The following is a 21,328-nucleotide window of genomic DNA, read 5'->3' on the forward strand; positions in this document are numbered from 1 at the left end:
TATTCTAGGCTCTGTTTGGACAAGCTTTGGTCACATCCCCACCATCAAGTTTGAATGGAACATCATGTAAGTACGAAATCACCTTTCTTCTCTCAAGATGATCATGCACAAGGTGCATGCACCTCACACCAATACTCATTAGTCAAAAAACAGGCATGCAGCCATGGTGAGGATGGAAGTCAGATGGAGCTGACCTTTCTAGGAATTGCTGGTACTGCTGGAAGTTGGGGAATGGGAGATAAATTGTGGGGACAGCCAGAGAAGATGGAAGGGAGATAAAAAAACATGGCTGGGATTAGAGAAGGGAATTGGTCCTGGATCTTCCCCCATGCTCTTACCACAGGAATTGGGCAAGAAGCATCAAGTTCATTATCTGTGTGACCTGGCCCTCATTATCTGTGTAAGAGCTGGAAGTCCTAGACCTGCAGGGGGTTTCTAATCTCTGGCGTTCAGCTTAATTCAATTGACGCAACTGAGAATGTATGCCAAGAGGTGATTCCCATTTATGCTTATAATGAGCAACCATTTGATTTTAAAATCTTTTAGGGGAAATACCCTAAAATACCACAAGGTGGGAATATTATGGCATAAAAGAATATGTTAGCTTCTAAGTGCATGCGTGTCCTGTATTTGCCCCTCTGTGAGATCTATGTGTCTTTCTTGGTGGTGCTTTCTTTGTGAGCCTGTAAGTCTCTTTGTGTCTGTGTTCAGATCTTTTTATTTGTTGGTTGTTTGCTTTTTTGAGGCAGAGTCTTGCTCTGTCGCCCAGGCTGGAGTGAAGTGGCACAATCTCGGCTCACTGCAACCTCCATCTCCCAGGTTCAAGTAGTTCTCATATGTTCAGATCTTTCTACTAGCTTTTTTTATTTCTCTTCCCCTTCATTTATTCTTTTCCCTCATATTACTCCCCAAATAAAATAAATAATTTGGAAACATATTATATTGGATAACAATCTCAAGTAAAATTTTATATTTCATTTTAAAAGGAACTGTTAGTTCCTTTTTAAAACATTTTTAAAAGCAAAAGAGGCCAGGCGCGGTGGCTCACACCTATAGTCTTAACACTTTGGGAGGCCAAGGTGGTTGGATCACAAGATCAGGAGTTCAAGACCAGCCTGGGTAACATGGTGAAACCCCGTCTCTACTAAAACTACAAAAAATTAGCTGGGTGTGGTGGCATGCACTTGTAGTCCCAGCTGCTTGGGAGGCTGAAGCAGGAGAATCACTTGAACCTAGGAGGCGGAGGTTGCAGTGAGCCAAGATCACACCACTGCACTCCAGCCTGAGCAACAGAGCAAGACTCTGTCTCAAAATAAATAAATAAATAAATAAATAAATAAATAAATAAATAAATAAATAAATAAGAAAAAGAGTAATCTCTCTCGGGCAGATATCTAAATTATCTTTTAACTTATGTTGCTTTTTTGTGGATCGAGATTATCAATTTAAAGATTCCCTGTCATTGCTCTTAAGAGTAAAATGGTTTTCATCTCCATCTTCCCTGTTATGTGAATTAAAGGCAAGATACTATGCAGAAAATAAAATGCCCAAATGCAAAAATTGCAAGTCAATCTGCCAAAAGAAATATTAAAGATGTTTAAAGAGGTGACTTAGAGATATGACTTGGTAAGCATAATAATTGATTGATTATAAGTGGATAACATACAAATTTTGAGTAGAAAATATTCCACACTTATGTGATTTTATTTATATACCTGCTGTGAGGACATACTACAATACAATTCAGGTTAGGATTTGAAGTAAGGAAAAAAAAAATCACTGGAGATGAGTCTTGAAGAGTAGATAGGATTTGTGGATATGGAGAAGGATCTACTGTACTCCTTGGAGGAAGAGTCACAAAATATTCTGCTAAGCAAAATAATACAGACTTTAAAAAATAGTACATAGTGTATGATTTCATTTATGCGACATTCTGTCTCTACTGACAGAAAGAAAGCAGATCATTGGTGGCCTAAGGCTGCCAGTGGGTAGAGGCTGACTTTAAGGGACACCACAGAACCTTTTGGGATGGTAGCAGTGGTAGTTACCAAGCATATACATTTGCCCAAACTCAGAACTATACACTTAAAATGAGTGTATATAAATTATACCTCAAAAAAGCTGATGAAAAAAATAATGGAAAGTCCCCAGGTAGGGAAGTCCTGGCTATGCATGGATATCAGGATGTCATTCAGGTTAGACCATTTTCCCAATTATGGCCCCTCATGTTGCCACAAGCATTACACATCTCTACCATTTCATTTTTAAAATATATCCATTTTCTCAACCTACATTTATACCAGTTAACCTGTTGTAACTAGAGATAGACAACTTAACAGATGTCTAATTTCACTCCTGCATGTGAGTAGGTAGTATAGTGTAATAGTTAACTGTTTGGAATCTCAAGCCAGACTGAGTTGGTTTAAATTTTAATGGCCACCTAACTGCTTTATGACCTTGGGCAGTCACTTAGTGTCCTTGTGCCTCACTTTTCTCTCTCACCTGAGAAATAGAGATCATGAAACTTATAAGTTTATTATGAGGATAATGTTAGTTAATATGCACAGAGTGCTTAGGATAGTGCCTATATACTATGTTCAGTAAATATTCTTGAGTATTATTCTTTCATAGGTGAGGAAGGTAAGACCCGGAGAAGTCGGAATGATTTTCCTAAAGTAATATATCTAGCTAGTAAGAAAGTCACATCTGCTCCAGGTGATCTGTTCCCCAAAGAGGCCACAGGAGTTGCTAAAAGAACCAGTTTTGCCTTCTGAGCACCACGTGCCTTCTAGCTCCTGAGAGGCTGCCAGATCAGCCAGTGGTCTTCAAGTGAAGACACTGGTCCACTACCTTGAAGCCTGGGTGTTCACCAATTGTCCTGACACCTCGGTCCTTACACAAAGAGAAAGTTAATGTGCAAATAATTGAGAGTGGACACAACCAATCAGGTTGGAGTCTATTAAACATCTCTTTGTCCATCTTGAATGTTATTGCATTTCTTCTTTCTAAAACAGTGCCTGCTTGGCCAGTAGTGGTTCCTCAATAAATACTTGTTGAGTAAACAAATGAATAAAGAAAGAAAATGGGGCAAAAATAACTCCTGAGAGGACAGTGACACAGTACCTAGATATAGGCACAGATAAGGGAGATCAGTGATCTCAGAGAAGTGGTCAGAAAACTCTCACACAACAAACCACAGTAATGCTGACTTCATAAACTGGGGCTGAAACTTAGCTCTGCATTATCAACAAAGTAAATTACATAAAAGAAAACATGTTTTGGTAAGGATTTTAAGACTATAAACAAGGTTATTGAGGTACAAAGATCCAGAAACCATTAAATTTTAAATTATTCTTATATTTTTAACTGATGTAGGCCTCCTAAGAATCTTTATCAGGAACAATTTATTAGCCTAATTTGTACTAATGAATATTCCTAAAAGAAGAAAAGAAGCAACTTCAAAAACATTATTTTGGCCTTTTTATTTGGTTACTTGTTTTTGTTTGTTTGGGTTTAGAATGTAGATCATATTATCAGTCTTAGTTAGCCTGATTCAATCCAACTGAACTGGTTAGAATTTCCAGTATAATCTTGTATAGATACAGTGAAAACAGACATTGCTGTCTGCATTTGATCTCAGGGGGAAAGCGTTCAGTCATTCACCACTAAGTATGATGCTAACATTCATAGATGCCCTTTATAGAGTTGAGGAAGTTCCCTTTTGTTCCTATATTGCCGAGAGCTTTTATCAGGAATGGAGGTTGGATGTTATCAGTACTTTTTCTGTATCTATTCAGAAAAGGATGTGGTTTTTCTTTTGTAGTATATTAATGTAGTTGAATGTCAAACCAATCTTTCGTTCCTGGGATTAATCCTACTTGGTCATAATGTATATTCCTTTTGGTACGTGTATTTGTGTGTTTAATTTACTAAAATTTGGTTAAGAGATTTTGCTTCTATGTTCATGAGGACTATTGGTTTATAGTTTTATTTTCTTGTAATATCTTTGCCTGGTTTGGTGTCTGAGTAATGATGACCTCAGAATGAGTTTGGCAGTATTGACTCTTTTTTGATATTCTATAAGACTTTTGTAGAATTTGTATTAATTCTTCCTTAAATCTTTGGCAGAACTCATCAGTGAAGCCACCTTTAGTTGGTTTTCTTTGTGGGATTTTTTTGTTTTGTTTTGTTTTGTTTTGAGATGGAGTCTCGCTCTGTCACCCAGGATGGAGCAAAGTGGCGTGATCTTGGCTCACTGCAACCTCTGCCTCCCAGGTTCAAGAGATGCTTCTGCCTCAGCCTCCCGAGTAGCTGGGATTACAGGCATGAGCCACCACCAGCAGCTAATTTTTGCATGTTTAGTAGAGATGAGGTTTCACCATGTTGACCAGGCTGGTCTCTAATTCCTGGCCTCAAGTGATCCACCCACCTTGGCCTCCCAAAGTGCTGGGATTACAGGCATGAGCCACTGTGCATGGCCTGTGGGAAAATTTTGAACTGCAAATTCAATTTATTTAATGGATAGAATGCTATTTACGTATAGATGAGTCAGCTTTGATAGTTTGTCTTTCAAAGACTTTGTCCACATCGTCAAATTTATTGGTGTAACTTTATTTGTAATATTGTTTATCATGTTCTCAGACTATCATTATAATGCCTGCAGCATCTATAGTGATGTCACTTCTCTAATTTATCATACTGTAAATATGCATCTTCTCTCTTTTTTCTGATCAGTCTGACTAGAGATTCATCAACTTTATTAATCTTCTCAAAGAATCAGCTTTTGACTTTAGTGATTTTTCTCTATATTTTTGTTGTCTATTTCATTTATTTCTACTCTGATCTCTGTCATTTCCTTTCTTCTGATTTATTCTAGTTTAATTTGCTCTCCTTTTTCTAGTTACTCATTTGGAAACTGAAGTCATTGATTTAAAAACCTTTCTTATAATATAGACATTTAGTGCTATAAATTTCACTGTAAATATTGTATTAGCTGCATCCCTCAAATTTTGATATGCTGTGTTTTCATTTTAATTCAGTTTAAAATACCTTCCAACTTTCCTTTTGATTTCTTCTTTGGCCCTCAGGTTTAGAAGTGTGTTATTTGGTTTCCAAGTTTCCGGTGATTTTTCCAAACATTTTTCTGTGATTTGTTTTTAATTTAATTCCATTGGAGTCAACATACTCTGTTTGATATTAGTATTTTTTAAATTTATTCAAACTTGCTTTATAATTCTGAATATGATTTATCTGGATAAATATTTTGTGTTCCTGAAAAGAATGTGTATTCTGTTGTTGGGATGACTGTTCTGTAAATATCAATTAGATCAAGTTGGTTGATAGTACTGTCCAAGTCTTTTAAGTCTCTTATATTTTTATTGATTTTCTGCCTACTTCTTTCAACTAATACAGATGCCTTATTGACCTTATTTTTCTCATTTATCCTCAGACTGATAAAAACCTCCTCATGGGCACCACTTGTCCACATAGTCATGCTGGACACGTACAGGTTTAATATCTATTTTATTAATCATGCACTCAAAAGACATAGCTTGAGTATCCACTAAAATCTAGGCCCTCTACAAACCACTGGAGATACAGAAAGAAATAACACAGTTCCTGCTTTAGAGAAGTTTGGTCTAATGAAGTATAGGTACAAAATTCCTAGCCACAAAGATTCTGGGGTGCTTCCTTCTCCAAATAAGATGTTTACATTGCCATGTCTTCCCTCCTGCCTACCCTTTATCTCCCTGCCACATCCAAAGTTGGACTTGCCATGTCTCATTACTCAACTTGCTACACCAAGTATCCTAGAGGCTACCTTGTTATCAAGGTTCCTGCCAACTACAAATGTCAGTTTCACTAATTAAGTCATATTTGGATTTTTAAAGTCCTTTTCCATGCCTTCCTTTTTGTAACAGCTTTATAAGATGTAATTCACATGCCATACAATTCAGTCATTTAAAGTACACAATTAAGTGGTTTTTAATATAGTCACAGTTATGCAACCATAACCACAATCAATTTTAGAACATTTTCACCACATCAAAAAGCAACTGCATACCCTTTAACTGTCACTCCCTAGGCCCTCAAAGCCCCAGTCTTAGACAAACACTGATCTACTTTCTGCTTCTGTACATTTGGACTTTCCTGGATATTTCACATAAATAAAATCATAAAACATATGATCTTTTGTGACTGGCTGCTTCTTCCATATTATAACATGTATCAGTACTTCATTCCTTTTTACAGCAAAATAGTATCCCATTGTGTGGATATACCACATTTTATTTATCCATTTACCCAACTGGTGAACATTTGGGTTGTTCTCACCTTTGGTTGTTATGAGTAACGTTGCTATGAACATTTATGTACAAATATTTGTGTGGACATATATTTTTATTTCTCCTAGGTATGTACACACACACACACACACAAACACACACACACACACACATGAGTAGATTTGTTGGGTCAAATGATAACTCTATGTTTAACTTTTTAAGGAACTGCCAAACATTTTTTCCAGTGTGGCTACACCAGTTTACATCCTCACCAGCGGTCTATGGAGGATCCCAAGTTCTCTACGTTTTGATCAGTCCTGTTTCTTATCTAATCCCATACCTTTTTGATATGAAATCTAGCCTCTTTTTTTGCCTTGGCTCCTCTTTACTTGTCTTCTGCATTTCCCCTTGTTCTCTAGTATGATTCTTGAGAAATTGATCTCTTTTACTGGCCCCATAACACATCATGTTTATTCCTAATGTGGAATCTTTGCCCATGCTGTTCCATGGTTTTTAACACCTTCCCTCCCTCTGTCCTTTCCCAGCCAAAATATTTACTATGCCTCAAGCCTGCATTGGTCATTTCAGCCCTTTTTAATTTCTATCTCCTCTGAGTTTCTCTGTACTTAGAGATGATACCCCATCAGTTAGCAGTTACGTGTATTTTATCTTGTACTGTTTACTGCTTCACTGAATATTTATGTCTTGTATTTTATCCCCTAATCCATATGAAAACTCATGAGGATGGGATGACCATGTCTTGTAGTTCTGCAGCCCAGTTCAGAACACACAGTGAATATTTTGTAAATATTTCCTAGTTGATTTATTCTGATAGTATAAAAATCCAGTCTTGTATTGTGAGTTTTTTAATGAATACTTAGAAACTTTAAGAAAATGAGTTTTGATTGTTTCTCCTTTGAAGTTAGGATTATGGTGGAAATCTCCAGCCCATGCCACCAATAATGCAGAAGACTTGTAGCCCGGGATGAGCTTTAAGTCACTTGTCTGTCCAGTCTGACCAGTGTGAAAGATGACCAGCTAATTATGAAAGGATCTTGTTCAGTTCCCCTCCCCACTTCTACCCTGATGTCGGGAGAGTTCCACTGCAGAGAACTAGTGGACAAAGGAGAGAAGCAGCTTGTTGCCTGGCATGTTAAGAACCAAGGAACTGAAACCTAAATAGGAGGAAGAAATGTATGCTAACTACTACAGCTTTACCACTATATATGCATTTCAATAAGGATGTGTTACTGACCTCTGACAAATATTTGCCACAGACACTGTAAGCAATTTATATTGGAGGTGTAGGATGGTGTTGTAGAAAAGCCATGTTCAACCCCCAGCTCCAGCACTTAGTGGCTGTATGACTTTTGCAAGTGTCTTGATCTTTCTCTGCCTCCGTTTCATCATCTAGAAAATGAAGATACTAATAGTTCTAATCCATAGAGGTGTTGTGAGGATTAAATGACATAGTGCGTATTAAGTATTAGAAGAGTGACTGGCACATAGGAAGTACAAATAAGAGGTAGTTTCCTACGTCTTCACTTTTCTCATCTCCTTTTCCACATGCACAGACACATGGCATGTGGACAAGATAGTGGAAACTCTATGATTAGGATGAAACATTTGCACTGACAAGTCATGGTAGGTACATGGGCTCAAAGTATAGAGGGCTTTGGAAGCTACCTGGAGAAGTTTGAAGCACATTTTATCTGAGTCATGGTAGGTCCCCAGCAGGAAGTGGGAGGGGCATGATTATGGCATGGAGAAGGATGAGCTGGCCATGTCAGAAAGGCCCCCGAGCTGCTAAGAGCAAGGTTTCTAGCAATGCAGGAGGAGGGGCAGTATTAAAGAGCAGAAGAATTGCATGTTCCTCTGAGGGCAAGAAGGATATGTCAGGACAGGGATGTGTCGGGGTACAGACAAAAGGATGTACACCACTCTGGGTAGGAGGAAGTCAGGTCACCCCAACAGCGAGGAGGGATAGGAAGTGGAGGTGGAGGTAAAAGAAAGGAGCATGTCTAGAACACCTCCTCTCCACTGACTGCCTTAAGGCCTCAGTAAAAATGAAGGCAAACAAGGTTGTCAACCATCAGAGAAGGTGAGAAGGCACAGGAGAAGACACAAATCCTTAGTAAGAGGCATTCTCCATCTTTTTTGAGGATGGCTCAGCAGCTGGTTGCAGAACCAGCTAGCAGGGAGTGAGAGGTCCCTCTCCTTCATAGACCTGAGTCGAAAGTCAGGGCAGCCAGGGTCTGCCAGTGGAGCAGTGGTCACAGACTGCAGGTTAGGGGAGGCGCCCAGGGTGCTATGCCTGTGAGCACACACAGTCTATCATGGACTCCTTCCCCAGGCATATCTTGGAGCTACTTATGGATAAATCCAAGTGACTCCTCTACTGTATTTAATCTTCCTTACTATAAATCAATGTTTGTTTAAAAATAAAGTCAATACAGATATCAATTGTTAAGAAGCAGTGCCATCTCTGGAGTGGAGTGGGACAGGAGAGGTGCTGGCTCAGTCCACGTGTTTGTCACGCATATCAGAATAATGTACGCCTCAGAAAGGCCTATTAAGGCCATTCATTAGATGGGCCCAGCCCAACCGTTGTCCCAGTGTGAGATTAGACATCGGATTTTAGGTACCTTAAAAACAACGATAAATGGCCGGGCGCAGTGGCTCATGCCTGTAACTCCAGCACTTTGGGCAGGATCATCGCTTGAGCCCAGGAGTTCGAGACCAGTGCGGGCAACATAGTGAGACCCTGTCTCTACAAAACCAAAAAAAAAATCAGCTCAGAATGGAAGACTGCTGGATACTCAGGAGGTACACTGGAAGCTGTGCCCTACACTCACAGGCTGGACCCTGCCTTACTCTCATGTGGTGTCACAGTGACACAAGGCTGGCCTCACATGAAAGATAAGAGGCTGAGTGCCCACTGCCTCCTCTTGACTGATGTCAGGAACATGTGAGGAAGCACAGCCAGGAGCCCAGTGATGCTACAGTAGAGTATAGCAATTAAGAGTGCAGGCTTGTGACCCTGGATGAGATACTTAAAGTTTTCAGTGTCTCAGTTTCCCCAGCAATAAGATCAGCTTAATACTATTTGTTGTGAGGATTCGATTAGATAATGGATATAAAGCACTTAGGGTCGTGCCTCAATGGTAGTAAAAATGACTGATATCTAAAATGTTTACATGACTAACATGTGATATGTGTTAGTAATTATTATGATGACTTTTTTGTGCAAAGACTTTGTGACATAGAAAACCTTATAAAAATTCAAGGATTTGCCATGACTGACAGCAATAATGGCCAGGGCTTTACCCACAGCCTCATCTATTTCTTCCTTCCACCCTACTCTGTGAATTTTGGCAGCAAAGCACTTCCACAGCAGCAGGACCACAGGGAAAGAAAGTGCAAAGAATAAGTGCACTCAGCCATTTCTCCTCTCCTTCCCCAATGCCCAGCTCAGAAGATGCCAGGGATGGGCTCTGGCTTATAAATCCTGCCCCTCCTGGGGCACCGCCAGGTGATGGCACACCTGCAGGACCTTTGACCTGGTCAGTTGCCAGGTGAGATGTCTCCCTTTCCTTTCCCCATCTTCGAAAAAGTGTTTCCTACCCTAATTGTAATTTGAATAATAATTAAAGCCCATGGCTTACCAGGGCTGCTGCTAACACAGGCAAGTACTTTGGTGTGAATTAGAAAGAGCAGCCTCTTCCTCAAGTCACATTCCTCCCACTTTGTTGGAACAAGATAGTTTTGTTGGAAGAAGATAGTTTACTGTCGTTGTGCAGGGCACAGCCTACCTAATTGGTTCTATGTGGCAGCCATGTGGCTTGTACTCATTCTCTCCTCCTCTTTAGGTCCTGAAGCACCTACGGCACCTAAACTTTACCAACAATATGGGGGAGCAGGTGACCTTTGATGAGTGTGGTGACCTGGTGGGGAACTATTCCATCATCAACTGGCACCTCTCCCCAGAGGATGGCTCCATCATGTTTAAGGAAGTCGGGTATTACAACGTCTATGCCAAGAAGGGAGAAAGACTCTTCATCAACGAGGAGAAAATCCTGTGGAGTGGGTTCTCCAGGGAGGTAGGTGCTGTCCATCAGAAAACCAGATGTCTCCACCAGGGGCAGGAAACTGTGCTGGGCTTTGGGAGGGCCTTTGGTTTCACCACTGGACTTCCAAAATAAAGAGTCCACTTCCCTGAACTCTCTGGCCACTGCAATCTTGGGGCTCCCTGTGAAATCCACAGTGTTTAGTGTAAAGAGAAGAATCTCCAGAACCTGAGCCCCATGCCTTCCTACTGTATTGAAACAGTTTCATTTTTCACAAATATGACTCCCTAGCTAGTCATAAAGTTTCCTTGGCTAAAACTTTCCCTAACCAGAGCAAACTATTTAAGCAAATGTAAACATCAGTCAAGTCAGTGGCTCTCAGCTGGGCCGAGGGCAGGGGAGACAAGTTTTAGAGTGGAGGGGACTGCTTTTGGGTTGTCACAATGACCAGGACGTATTAATGTCCTTCAGCGCTTGGGGTCCAGGGATACTAAGTGTCCAGCCTGCGTGGGACAATCTTACGTGACGAAGAATTGTCCCCACCTCAATGACCAGTAACAGCCATTGAAAGACACTGGAGTCCAAAATGGAGCTGGATGTTTTCAACTGAGTCATTCAGTGTTGTCACCACCCTCACAGCCTGAACAGTTCACACAGAGGTAGTTCACTGTCATCCAGACAGCCTGGGGCTGCTGAACTGTAAACCAAAAGGACAATTTATTCTCCTTCTCCAGGAGACCTGTAACAAAGAGGAGGATGCTTGTGTTCCTGAGTATCACTGCATCTAGAAGCCTGTTAATAACCAGAAGCCTACCCCTCAGTCGATTTGCACTTAAGGGAGAGAAACATGATACACTGGAATGATGACCATTCTGTGATGTTTGTGTCCTAGAATATAGCAGGCTGCTGAGAACCCAGGTCCTCTGTAAGAACACAGATCCTGGACAGGGCATCCTCTTAACTCTCACAGGAAGCCTGGATAAGACCCACCACATTTCTATTTGCATTTGACTTTTTATTATCACCTGTGAGCATCTTGACCACTTCTTTTTTTTTTTTTTTTTTTTTTTTTTTAGATGAGGTCTGGCTGTCTTGCCTAGGCTGGAGTGCAGTGGCACAATCTTGGCTCACTGCAGCCTCTGCCTCCAAGGTTCAAGCAATTTTCCCACCTCATCCTCCTGAGTAGCTGGGATTACAGGCGCACCACCACGCCCGGCTAATTTTTGTATTTTTAGTAGAGATGGAGTTTCACCATGTTGGCCAGGCTGGTCTCGAACTCCTGACCTCAGGTGATCCACCCTCCTCAGCCTCCCAAAGTGCTCTGGTGACAGATGTGAGCCACAGCACCCAACCATCTTGGACCGTTTTTTATAACATAACCAAAGACTCACTTCATCTTCTTATCAAATGCTTCTTAGGTTGGACAGGTTCCTGATGAGATGCTACAATTTCACTGTTACCCAGTATGTAGATGGGTTACCCCTGGGAAGGTCTCCTATAGGCAGTGAATCTCATCCACAGTGTGCCATTTTTAATGGCTTCCACCTCAGAGGGTGGGTTCTCAATTATAAGCATGTCATGACCTTTTCCAGATGGAGATTTGGGGGTTCCAGATGTTGTATTCCTCTGTCCACTAATTATACCATTGTCTAATTTATCATGCATTTTCACTGACTGGAGTCTAAGTTGATCACTATACTGCCACCTGTTTATCCCTGTTGGATCATCCAGGTTATCTTTCACCCCCATTAATGCATAGAATTGAATTCTCTAATGGCACATGTCTCCTCTCCACTGCAGCAGGGAACTATCTCCTGTACAGTTCTCCATAGCCCTAATGTCCTCTCCCAGGTTATGTACATCATGGGCTTAAACATTGATAAATGAATAACACAGGGAACTCTCATAAATTCAGTCACTTATGTTCTTGGAATAGTTGACACAGTTATAAGTTAAATCTAATTTTTCCATAGAAACATTACCTCAAACCTAGCACACAGTGGATACTCAACAAATCTTAGGATCTACTCTATTATTTTCTGTACTTTTTGTGGAAATGACCACAAAAATACCATCTATATTTAACTATAAATTATATATTAATAACTTCCCTACATGTTTCACAAGGTTGTTATTGAGATCAAATGAGATCAAGGATGAAAAGCGTATTATAAACTGAATCATACTATTAATATATAAATGCAAAGTATTATTAATATGGCATTATATTTAACTGATGTTCTCAATTTTCTTACAAATGTAGCACTAAATTTAGAGCTAGATAGATCTTTAAAGATCCTTATATCCAAGCTTCCAATTTAAAGTTGATGCCACTGAAGTTTTGGGATGCAAAGGTGACTTGTCAGGCCAAACAGATGGTCAGTATAAAAGCTGAGACTAGACTCCAAGGACCCTAACTTAGACCTCAGTGCTCCATTCCCTACACTACACTGCCAATAATTCTTTCCTTGTTTTACTGCAACAAATAAGAAGTAAAAGAGACACCTTAATTAGGGGCTTGGAATTCAGGTGAGCTTCCTTGGCCAGAACTGGACAGGCATCTTTAATAAGACTGTTGAGGAGACTTGGAGATACTTGACTGCTTTTTGGAAAAATGGATCTTTCTGATGGCTACCTCAGCCCACTCCTGTGGTGATAGGATTTCTCTTTAGCTGATGGTTGCTGAAGGATGCAGTAAGAGAACCCAGATGGAGACATTCTTCTAAGCCTTGACTGGTATAAAGCAGAGTTTGGTGTAGTGAAAGGTGCAGACTTTGAAGACCGACCTCATCGCGAATCTCAGCTCTCCAGTCTCAAGCCATTGTGTGACCTTCAGCCTGTTCCTTAACCATCAACAAGAAGAGAAAAAGAGGCATGGCAGACATTGCTATCGGCCCTCATTATTTATACTCCTCTTTTTCTTTAAAAATAGAACTCCATTTTAGCTGGACATATGACTACCCAGATTCAAGATGACATTTTTCAGCCTTCATTTCTACTAAGTGTGGCCACATGACTAAATCCTGGAGAATGGGATGTAAGTGGCAGTGTCATGGGATGATTCTGGGAACCTTCTTTAAGAAAGTGCTTGCAGGTATCCTTTGCTCTCTTCTTCATCCCTTCCTCTATCTTGCCTCCTGGAAACCAAATGCCACTATCCAGGACTATGAAGCAAAGACAAACATGTCAGAACCACCAGGTAGAAAGAGTCTAGGTGTCCAACATTGTGGAGTGCTATATCACTCTAGACCACATCCCTAGACATTTATATGAGACAGAAACACAGTTCAGTCTTGTTGGAGTTATTATTTTGAAATTTTTGGCACTCACAGCCTAGCAGAAACCAAGAAGAAAAGCTACTAAATTTATTTTGTGATGATAATATAATCTTGATACCAAAAACAGATAGAACAATACAAGCAAAGACAATTATAGGACAATATTGTTTATATATGTAGATGCTCAAATCCTAAATAAAATACCACCAAACATAGACCAGCAATGTATAAAATAAACATCATCTCCTAGTAGAGTTAGCAGTGAATGTACGGGAATGTAATGATAGCCAAACTTTACAAAGTTCATAAATGTAGCTTATTACATTAGCAGAATAAAAGATAAAAGTTCTACAATGTCAGTAGACACAGCAAAAGTATCCATTAACATTCAATACCCTCTCAGGTTAAAAACAAAAATGTCATTAATCTAGGAATAGAAGAGAACCTCACTTTACCTTGATAAAGGATACAGCAACCATCATTCTTTTTTCATTTTATTTCTTTTAAGCTCTGGAGTACATGTGCAGGATGTGCAGGTGTATTACACAGGCAAATGTGTGCCATGGTGGTTTGCTGTACCTGTCAACCCATCGCCTGGGTATTAAGCCCAGCATGCACGAGCTCTTTTCCCTAATGCTCTCCACCCTCCCCCACCCTTTCCAGACAGGCCCTAGTGTTGTTCTCCACCCTATGTCCAGTGTTCCCATTGTTCAGCTCCCACTTATAAGTGGGAACATGGGGTGTTTGGTTTTCTGTTCCTGCAAAACGTAATTCATCACATAAACAGAACTAAAGACAAAAAGCACATGATTATCTCAATAGACACAGAAAAGGCCTTCAATAAAATTCAGCGTCCCTTCATGTTAAGAACTAAATAAACTAGGTGTTGAAGGAACATACCTCAAAATAATAAGAGCCATTTATGACAAACCTACAGACAATATTATATGGAATAGGCAAAAGCTGGAAGCATTCCCCTTGAAAACTGGCACAAGACAAGGATGCCCTCTCTCACCACTCTTATTCAACGTAGTATTGGAAGTTCTGGCCAGGGCAATCAGGCAGGAAAAAGAAGTAAAGGGTATTCAAATAGGAAGAGAGGAAGCAACCATCATTCTTTAATGGGGAAAATTTAGAAGCATTCCTAGTGTGGGTTTGGAAAACAGGGCCTTTAGCTTTCATTCAGTGATCAAATGGGTTGGCAACTTAAGGACTGAGAGCACATCTCTGAGGATACCTTGTCACCATAGTTGAAGATGATTATGTGAATTATCCTATTCCCTCCCCTTCCCTTACCTTCCCTGGGTCACGAGAGTCTTGGCAGTCATCAGGTCCATTACTGCCTTTCCATTCCTCATTCATTAGAAGATAATGTCAATCATCTTCTGTTCAAGTTTTTTTTAACTCCTTTGTCAAGCCAGTCATTTCTGCTAGAAACAATGATGGTTATTTTACTGCTTTCTGTGTTTGTAAGACATCTTACAAAGTAGTAGGTAGAGGGGAGACTTAATGACTAGACATTACGGAAATAGTAAGAGCCCTACTACGTATTAAGCATTACTCCAGGCTTTGTACTTGGGGTTACAAAGATGAGTGAGAAGTGCTCTCTACCTTTAAAATACATATGCTGTTGCAAAATGGGCTTCATTCTTATGATACATTTATTGTCTTTGAAACATACAGATTGTTAGATAGTAAATAACTAATTAATTTCTAGAATAAATACTCAATTAGTTGGTGCAAAGAATGAGATAGAAGCAGGACTTCTTGAAATGGTGAAGCAGTGATAAAATTGGACAAAACCGACAAAAACCACTGAAGAACCTGGAAGTTAACCAAAAGCACACAACAAAAGGTGAAGGCTTTTTTGTTTGTTTGTTTTTTGTTTTGTTTTGTTTTAACAAAAACTAATGAAATTCTGGTAAGAACACTGGTAGTCTGTGGCATTTTAGCCTGGGCCTGCTCTTCAGTTGTTTCTAATAATTTGGTTGTTTTTTGGGTTTTCTTTATGGCAACCATATCATCTGCAAATAATTACAGTTTTATTTGGTCCTTTTCAAAATGTATGCACTTATTTTTCTTGTCTGATTCCATTAGCTAGGACCTCCAGTGCAAAGTTAAAGAGTAGTGGTGATAGTGGACATCCTTGTTTTAAATGGAAATACTTTTAATATTTTCTCTATATGAATGATGTTTACTCTAAGAGGTTTTTTGGTACCCTTTTTCAAGCTAAAGATATTTCTTCCCACTCCTTTTTTACTAAGCTTTTATCAATAGTTTGTGTTGAATTTCATCAAATGCTTTTTATTTATCTGTTGGTGATCATACGGTTTTTTCTCCATTAATTTGTTAATACAGTGAATAATACTTATAGATTTGTCTAATATTAGACTTTTTTGCACTCCTGAGCATAAACCCAACATGGTCATGATACATTTTCTTTCTTAGGTCCTTGGAGTATGTTGTCTAGTGTTTTAGTATTTTTCATCTGTTTTCAAGTAGTAGAAAGTAGTGGTGCTTTTCCCAGATCATCATAGAATCCCATGCGTGTGTGTGTGTATATGTGCATGCACATGTGTGTGTGTGCATGTATACCCACTTGCCCACAGGCATCTGTCCCTTTCACAGATATCAGAACCAAGGGCCTCTGGACCTCCCTTTGCCTGGAATGGGCCCAGCATCTGTCACACTGATTCTTGTGCCCAAACTCCTCCCTCTTATATGTTTTGAAGAGACTGTAGGGTTGGCCCCTGACCCTACAGCTACAGCCACTCACCTTTGTGCTGTCCATCCTCCAGGTGCCCTTCTCCAACTGCAGCCGAGACTGTCTGGCAGGGACCAGGAAAGGGATCATTGAGGGGGAGCCCACCTGCTGCTTTGAGTGTGTGGAGTGTCCTGATGGGGAGTACAGCGATGAGACAGGTAAGGGAACCCCTCTCGGGCACTGTGCAGGGCTTGGTCCACTTCGGAGGCCTGGGGTCAATGAAGCCCATGGAAGGGCTGGGTTGAGATGGTGCTTTGCACAGTTTCTCATTTAACAAGGGTATGTCTGAGCATCACAAAATGTTGGTCATGGAGGTGGAATAGAAAAAGAAAGGTAGATGTTCTTTAAATACCATGAAAGCTAACAACACCTATTACACATCTTTCTCTTACTTTATACTGCTGGCCAATATATTTCCTTTTTGTTAGAGTTTAGTGGCCCTGAATGGCCAAAGTTCTGTCTGCTCCAGACTCCAGAGTTAATAGGCCATGATAGAATTGCCTGCTGGGTGCCTGGCATTGAATTTGCTATCTTACTCGTGCTTTTCCTGTTTCTCAGGTTACTTTTAGGTGGGAATAATAAGTAAACCTATCCTATAGAGTTTTGAGAATTAAACGATTAATATTGTTAATGCACATGGTAAGCTCCAGATAAATATTTGTTAAACAAAACTTTGGCATTTTAGAAGTACTCTATAAATATTAACTATAGTTGATATTATTATCTCATGTTATCCTCACCCCAATAATGGCATTATTGCTGCTCCCATTTGACAAATTAGGAAACTGAGGCTCTGAGAGGTTAAGAAACTTGACCAATGTCACATCACTAGTAAGTAGTACGGCCAGGATTCCATCCAGATCTCTAACTCCAAACACCCTGCTCTTTTCACTGCCCAAAACTGCACACTGCCTGGGAGTTAGCAGAGACTTAGTAAACAGTTGTCAATTGAATGAGTCTGCAGCCTCCCTCATCGAAAAGCTGTGGATGTGGAGTGAGGAAAGCATAGGTCATATGCATGGAATACTCTGCCTTGATCTAAAGAAAGTCTGCTCTGGCATGTCTACAAAGCCCATCCATATATCCAAAGTAAATCAGTCTCCATATGAGATGTCAGATATGTTCATTTGCTTCACTAGAAAAGCCAGTTTACTGCCCATATGTATCCCACAACATCATGTTGTAAACCTCAAATATTACCCAATAATACTTAAATAAATAAATCAGGTTAAGCTTGAATCATTCTGTGAAGCGTTGATGGACCATGCTAGACCTCTAGTGTGCAGGGCAGCCACCTGTCCAGCAAGGTTGATCATTCCCTGCTATAAACCATCAGCAGGTAGTGTTAAATGAAGCAAGGGCCCCACCCATGTCATGTGCAAAGGGAAAACAAACTAACAATAGAACCATCAGAGTTACATGAAATTAACCATGTTATTAAACATGTTGGGGTTCAGCGTATTTTTTGATAATGTAAAAATCAGAATGTTTTCATCAAAATCAAGAAAATATGTAGTGACCACATCCAAAAAACTATGTATTCCCACCACCACATGTACACTCACACGTTTTAGTCTGTGCCACACAATAACTCACTCTTCACCGGGACATTTTACAGATGCCAGTGCCTGTGACAAGTGCCCAGATGACTTCTGGTCCAATGAGAACCACACCTCCTGCATTGCCAAGGAGATCGAGTTTCTGTCATGGACGGAGCCCTTTGGGATTGCACTCACCCTCTTTGCCGTGCTGGGCATTTTCCTGACAGCCTTTGTGCTGGGTGTGTTTATCAAGTTCCGCAACACGCCCATCGTCAAGGCCACCAACCGAGAGCTCTCCTACCTTCTCCTCTTCTCCCTGCTCTGCTGCTTCTCCAGCTCCCTGTTTTTCATCGGGGAGCCCCAGGACTGGACTTGCCGCCTGCGCCAACCGGCCTTTGGCATCAGCTTCGTGCTCTGCATTTCGTGCATCCTAGTGAAAACCAACCGTGTCCTCCTGGTGTTTGAGGCCAAGATCCCCACCAGCTTCCACCGCAAGTGGTGGGGGCTCAACCTGCAGTTTCTGCTGGTTTTCCTCTGCACCTTCATGCAGATTGTCATCTGTGTGATCTGGCTATACACCGCGCCCCCCTCAAGCTACCGCAACCACGAGCTGGAGGATGAGATCATCTTCATCACGTGCCACGAGGGCTCACTCATGGCCCTGGGCTTCCTGATCGGCTACACCTGCCTGCTGGCTGCCATCTGCTTCTTCTTTGCCTTCAAGTCCCGGAAGCTGCCAGAGAACTTCAATGAAGCCAAGTTCATCACCTTCAGCATGCTCATCTTCTTCATTGTCTGGATCTCCTTCATTCCAGCCTATGCCAGCACCTACGGCAAGTTTGTCTCTGCCGTGGAGGTGATTGCCATCCTGGCAGCCAGCTTTGGCTTGCTGGCGTGCATCTTCTTCAACAAGATCTACATCATTCTCTTCAAGCCATCCCGCAACACCATCGAGGAGGTGCGTTGCAGCACCGCAGCTCACGCTTTCAAGGTGGCTGCCCGGGCCACGCTGCGCCGCAGCAACGTCTCCCACAAGCGGTCCAGCAGCCTTGGGGGCTCCACTGGATCCACCCCCTCCTCCTCCATCAGCAGCAAGAGCAACAGCGAAGACCCATTCCCACAGCCCGAGAGGCAGAAGCAGCAGCAGCCGCTGGCCCTAACCCAACAAGAGCAGCAGCAGCAGCCCCTGACCCTCCCACAGCAGCAACAATCGCAGCAGCAGCCAAGATGCAAGCAGAAGGTCATCTTCGGCAGCGGCACGGTCACCTTCTCACTGAGCTTCGATGAGCCTCAGAAGAACGCCATGGCCCACAGGAATTCTACACACCAGAACTCCCTGGAGGCCCAGAAAAGCAGCGATACGCTGACCCGACACCAGGCATTACTCCCGCTGCAATGCGGGGAAGTGGACTCAGATCTGAGCGTCCAGGAAACAGGTCTGCAAGGACCAGTGGGTGGAGACCACCGGCCAGAGGTGGAGGACCCTGAAGAGTTGTCCCCAGGACTTGTAGTGTCCAGTTCACAGAGCTTTGTCATCAGTGGTGGAGGCAGCACTGTTACAGAAAACGTACTGCATTCATAAAATGGAAGGAGAAGACTGGTCTAGGGAGAATGCAGAGAGGTTTCTTGGGGTCCCAGGGATGAGGAATCACCCCAGACCCCTTCCCTCTGAGGAAGAAGGGATAATAGACACATCAGAGGCCCCAAATTTAGTCACACCATTTTAAATGACAGTGAATTGACCAATGTTCCCTTTAAAATTAAAAAAAGAAGAACCTTGTGTTTCTCTGGTTGCATTTCAAATCATTGAGATCTCCATGGTCAGATTTGCTTTTCGCCCACATCTAATGTCTCTTCCTCTGTTCTGTCCCACCCAACAGCTCAGAGATGAAACTATGGCTTTAAACTACCCTCCAGAGTGTGCAGACTGATGGGACATCAAATTTCTGCCACCACCAGAGCTGAGAGTCTGAAAGACAGAATGACACCAGTCCTGCCCAATGCCTTGACAACCAACTAAACTTTAAATGTTCACAACATAAGGAGAATGTATCTCCTCCTATTTATGAAAACAATATGATATTTGCTCTCCTACCTGCTGCTGTTATTGTGTAACATCCAGAAAGTCTGCACCCCTCCTATACCATATGTCTGGTTCTGTCCAGGCCATGACAGTGATGCCATGTTTAGATTCCAGGATCACAAGAATCACCTCAAATTGTTAGGAAGGGACTGCATAAACCAATGAGCTGTATCTGTAATTAATATTCATGTATGTAGTTTTATCCTTAGGAAAATGCTTCTGTTGTAATAGTCCATGGACCATATAAACTGGAAAATGTCTGTCTGGTTTCTATAAGGCAGTATTATTGAGCTCTATTTCCCCACCCCACCATCCTCACTCCCATAAGCCGAGCCTTATGTGAGCCCCTTTGGGGACTCAAGGGTCCAGAAGTCCCGCCCATCCCTACCCCAAAGAATTCACGAAGCCAGATCCACCCTGTCCCTGTGCAGAGTAAGCTCCCAATTATTGGCCTGCTAATAGCTGCAAGGGTAGGAAAGCGTGGTTCCAAGAAAGATCCACCCTCAAATGTCAGAGCTATGTTCCCTCCAGCAGTGGTGTTAATACTGCTGGTCACCCAGGCTCTGGAGCCAGAGAGACAGACCAGGGTTAAAGCCCTGGCTTGGTTATTTGCAAGCTGGGTGACTGTAGGCAGGGAACCTTAACCTCTCTAAGCCCCAGCTTCTTCGTCTCTAAAATGAGGACAGTAATCATTCTTTCCCTCAGAGCTCTCATGTGGATTACACGAGATAATGTATGTAAAGTACTTTAGCCTGGTGCCTAGCACACAATAAGCATTCAATAAATATTAGTTAATATTATTATTACTGATCCTATAATAATTATTTTACCTTACTTCAAATACAAAACAAAACATACATATTAACCATTCAGATTGTACCAGCTAGCCCACTGATCACAATCACTCTCTCTACAATAAGCCCAAGAGCTCTGGGGCCCAACACATGGGGTCAGTCCTAGTAACACTGGCTCATGGTGAGGAAGCCAGAAAGCTGGTCAGGCCCTCAGGCGGCCTGATGCCCTGTCTCCACAGTGTCAGGGCCTGGACCTCCAGCATCCAGGGAAGACCATCATCTGTCTAGGAGGAGGTTCTCAGATCACTCTCAATACTACTCTTAAGCTGAGGTCAAACCATTGCAATTAAATCTCCTGAAGCCTCAAATTGTACAGCTGTTGGTGACTTCTCCCCCTGACCACTTCCTTCCAAAGGGGCTCCTTTCAGTGATTTGTAGGGCAAGTTGGTTGACTTGATATTTGTTAAGATTATGATGAGAAACCATTAGAGGGCACCGTGTGGGAGCACAACTGTGA

The 21,328-nt window shown here is 41.6% G+C and overlaps 1 protein-coding gene across 2 annotated transcripts in view; it reads left to right on the top strand.

The window, feature by feature from the left end:
• Positions 1-20,828, top strand: part of CASR (calcium sensing receptor) — a 97,324-nt gene extending 76,496 nt beyond the window's left edge. The window contains exons 5-7 of one of the 2 annotated variants that reach the window (XM_023211104.2): positions 10,154-10,384; positions 16,428-16,551; positions 18,012-20,828. In XM_023211104.2, the coding sequence (XP_023066872.1) occupies positions 10,154-10,384; positions 16,428-16,551; positions 18,012-19,516 (1,860 nt within the window). In that variant the 3' untranslated portion in view covers positions 19,517-20,828. Of the gene's footprint in view, positions 1-10,153; positions 10,385-16,397; positions 16,552-18,011 lie in introns of both variants that reach the window. The other variant, XM_023211093.2, reaches the window with a different exon arrangement.
• The last annotated feature ends 500 nt before the right edge of the window (positions 20,829-21,328 follow it).

This window comes from Piliocolobus tephrosceles, chromosome 2, assembly GCF_002776525.5.
Source record: "Piliocolobus tephrosceles isolate RC106 chromosome 2, ASM277652v3, whole genome shotgun sequence".
Taxonomy (NCBI): domain Eukaryota; kingdom Metazoa; phylum Chordata; class Mammalia; order Primates; family Cercopithecidae; genus Piliocolobus; species Piliocolobus tephrosceles.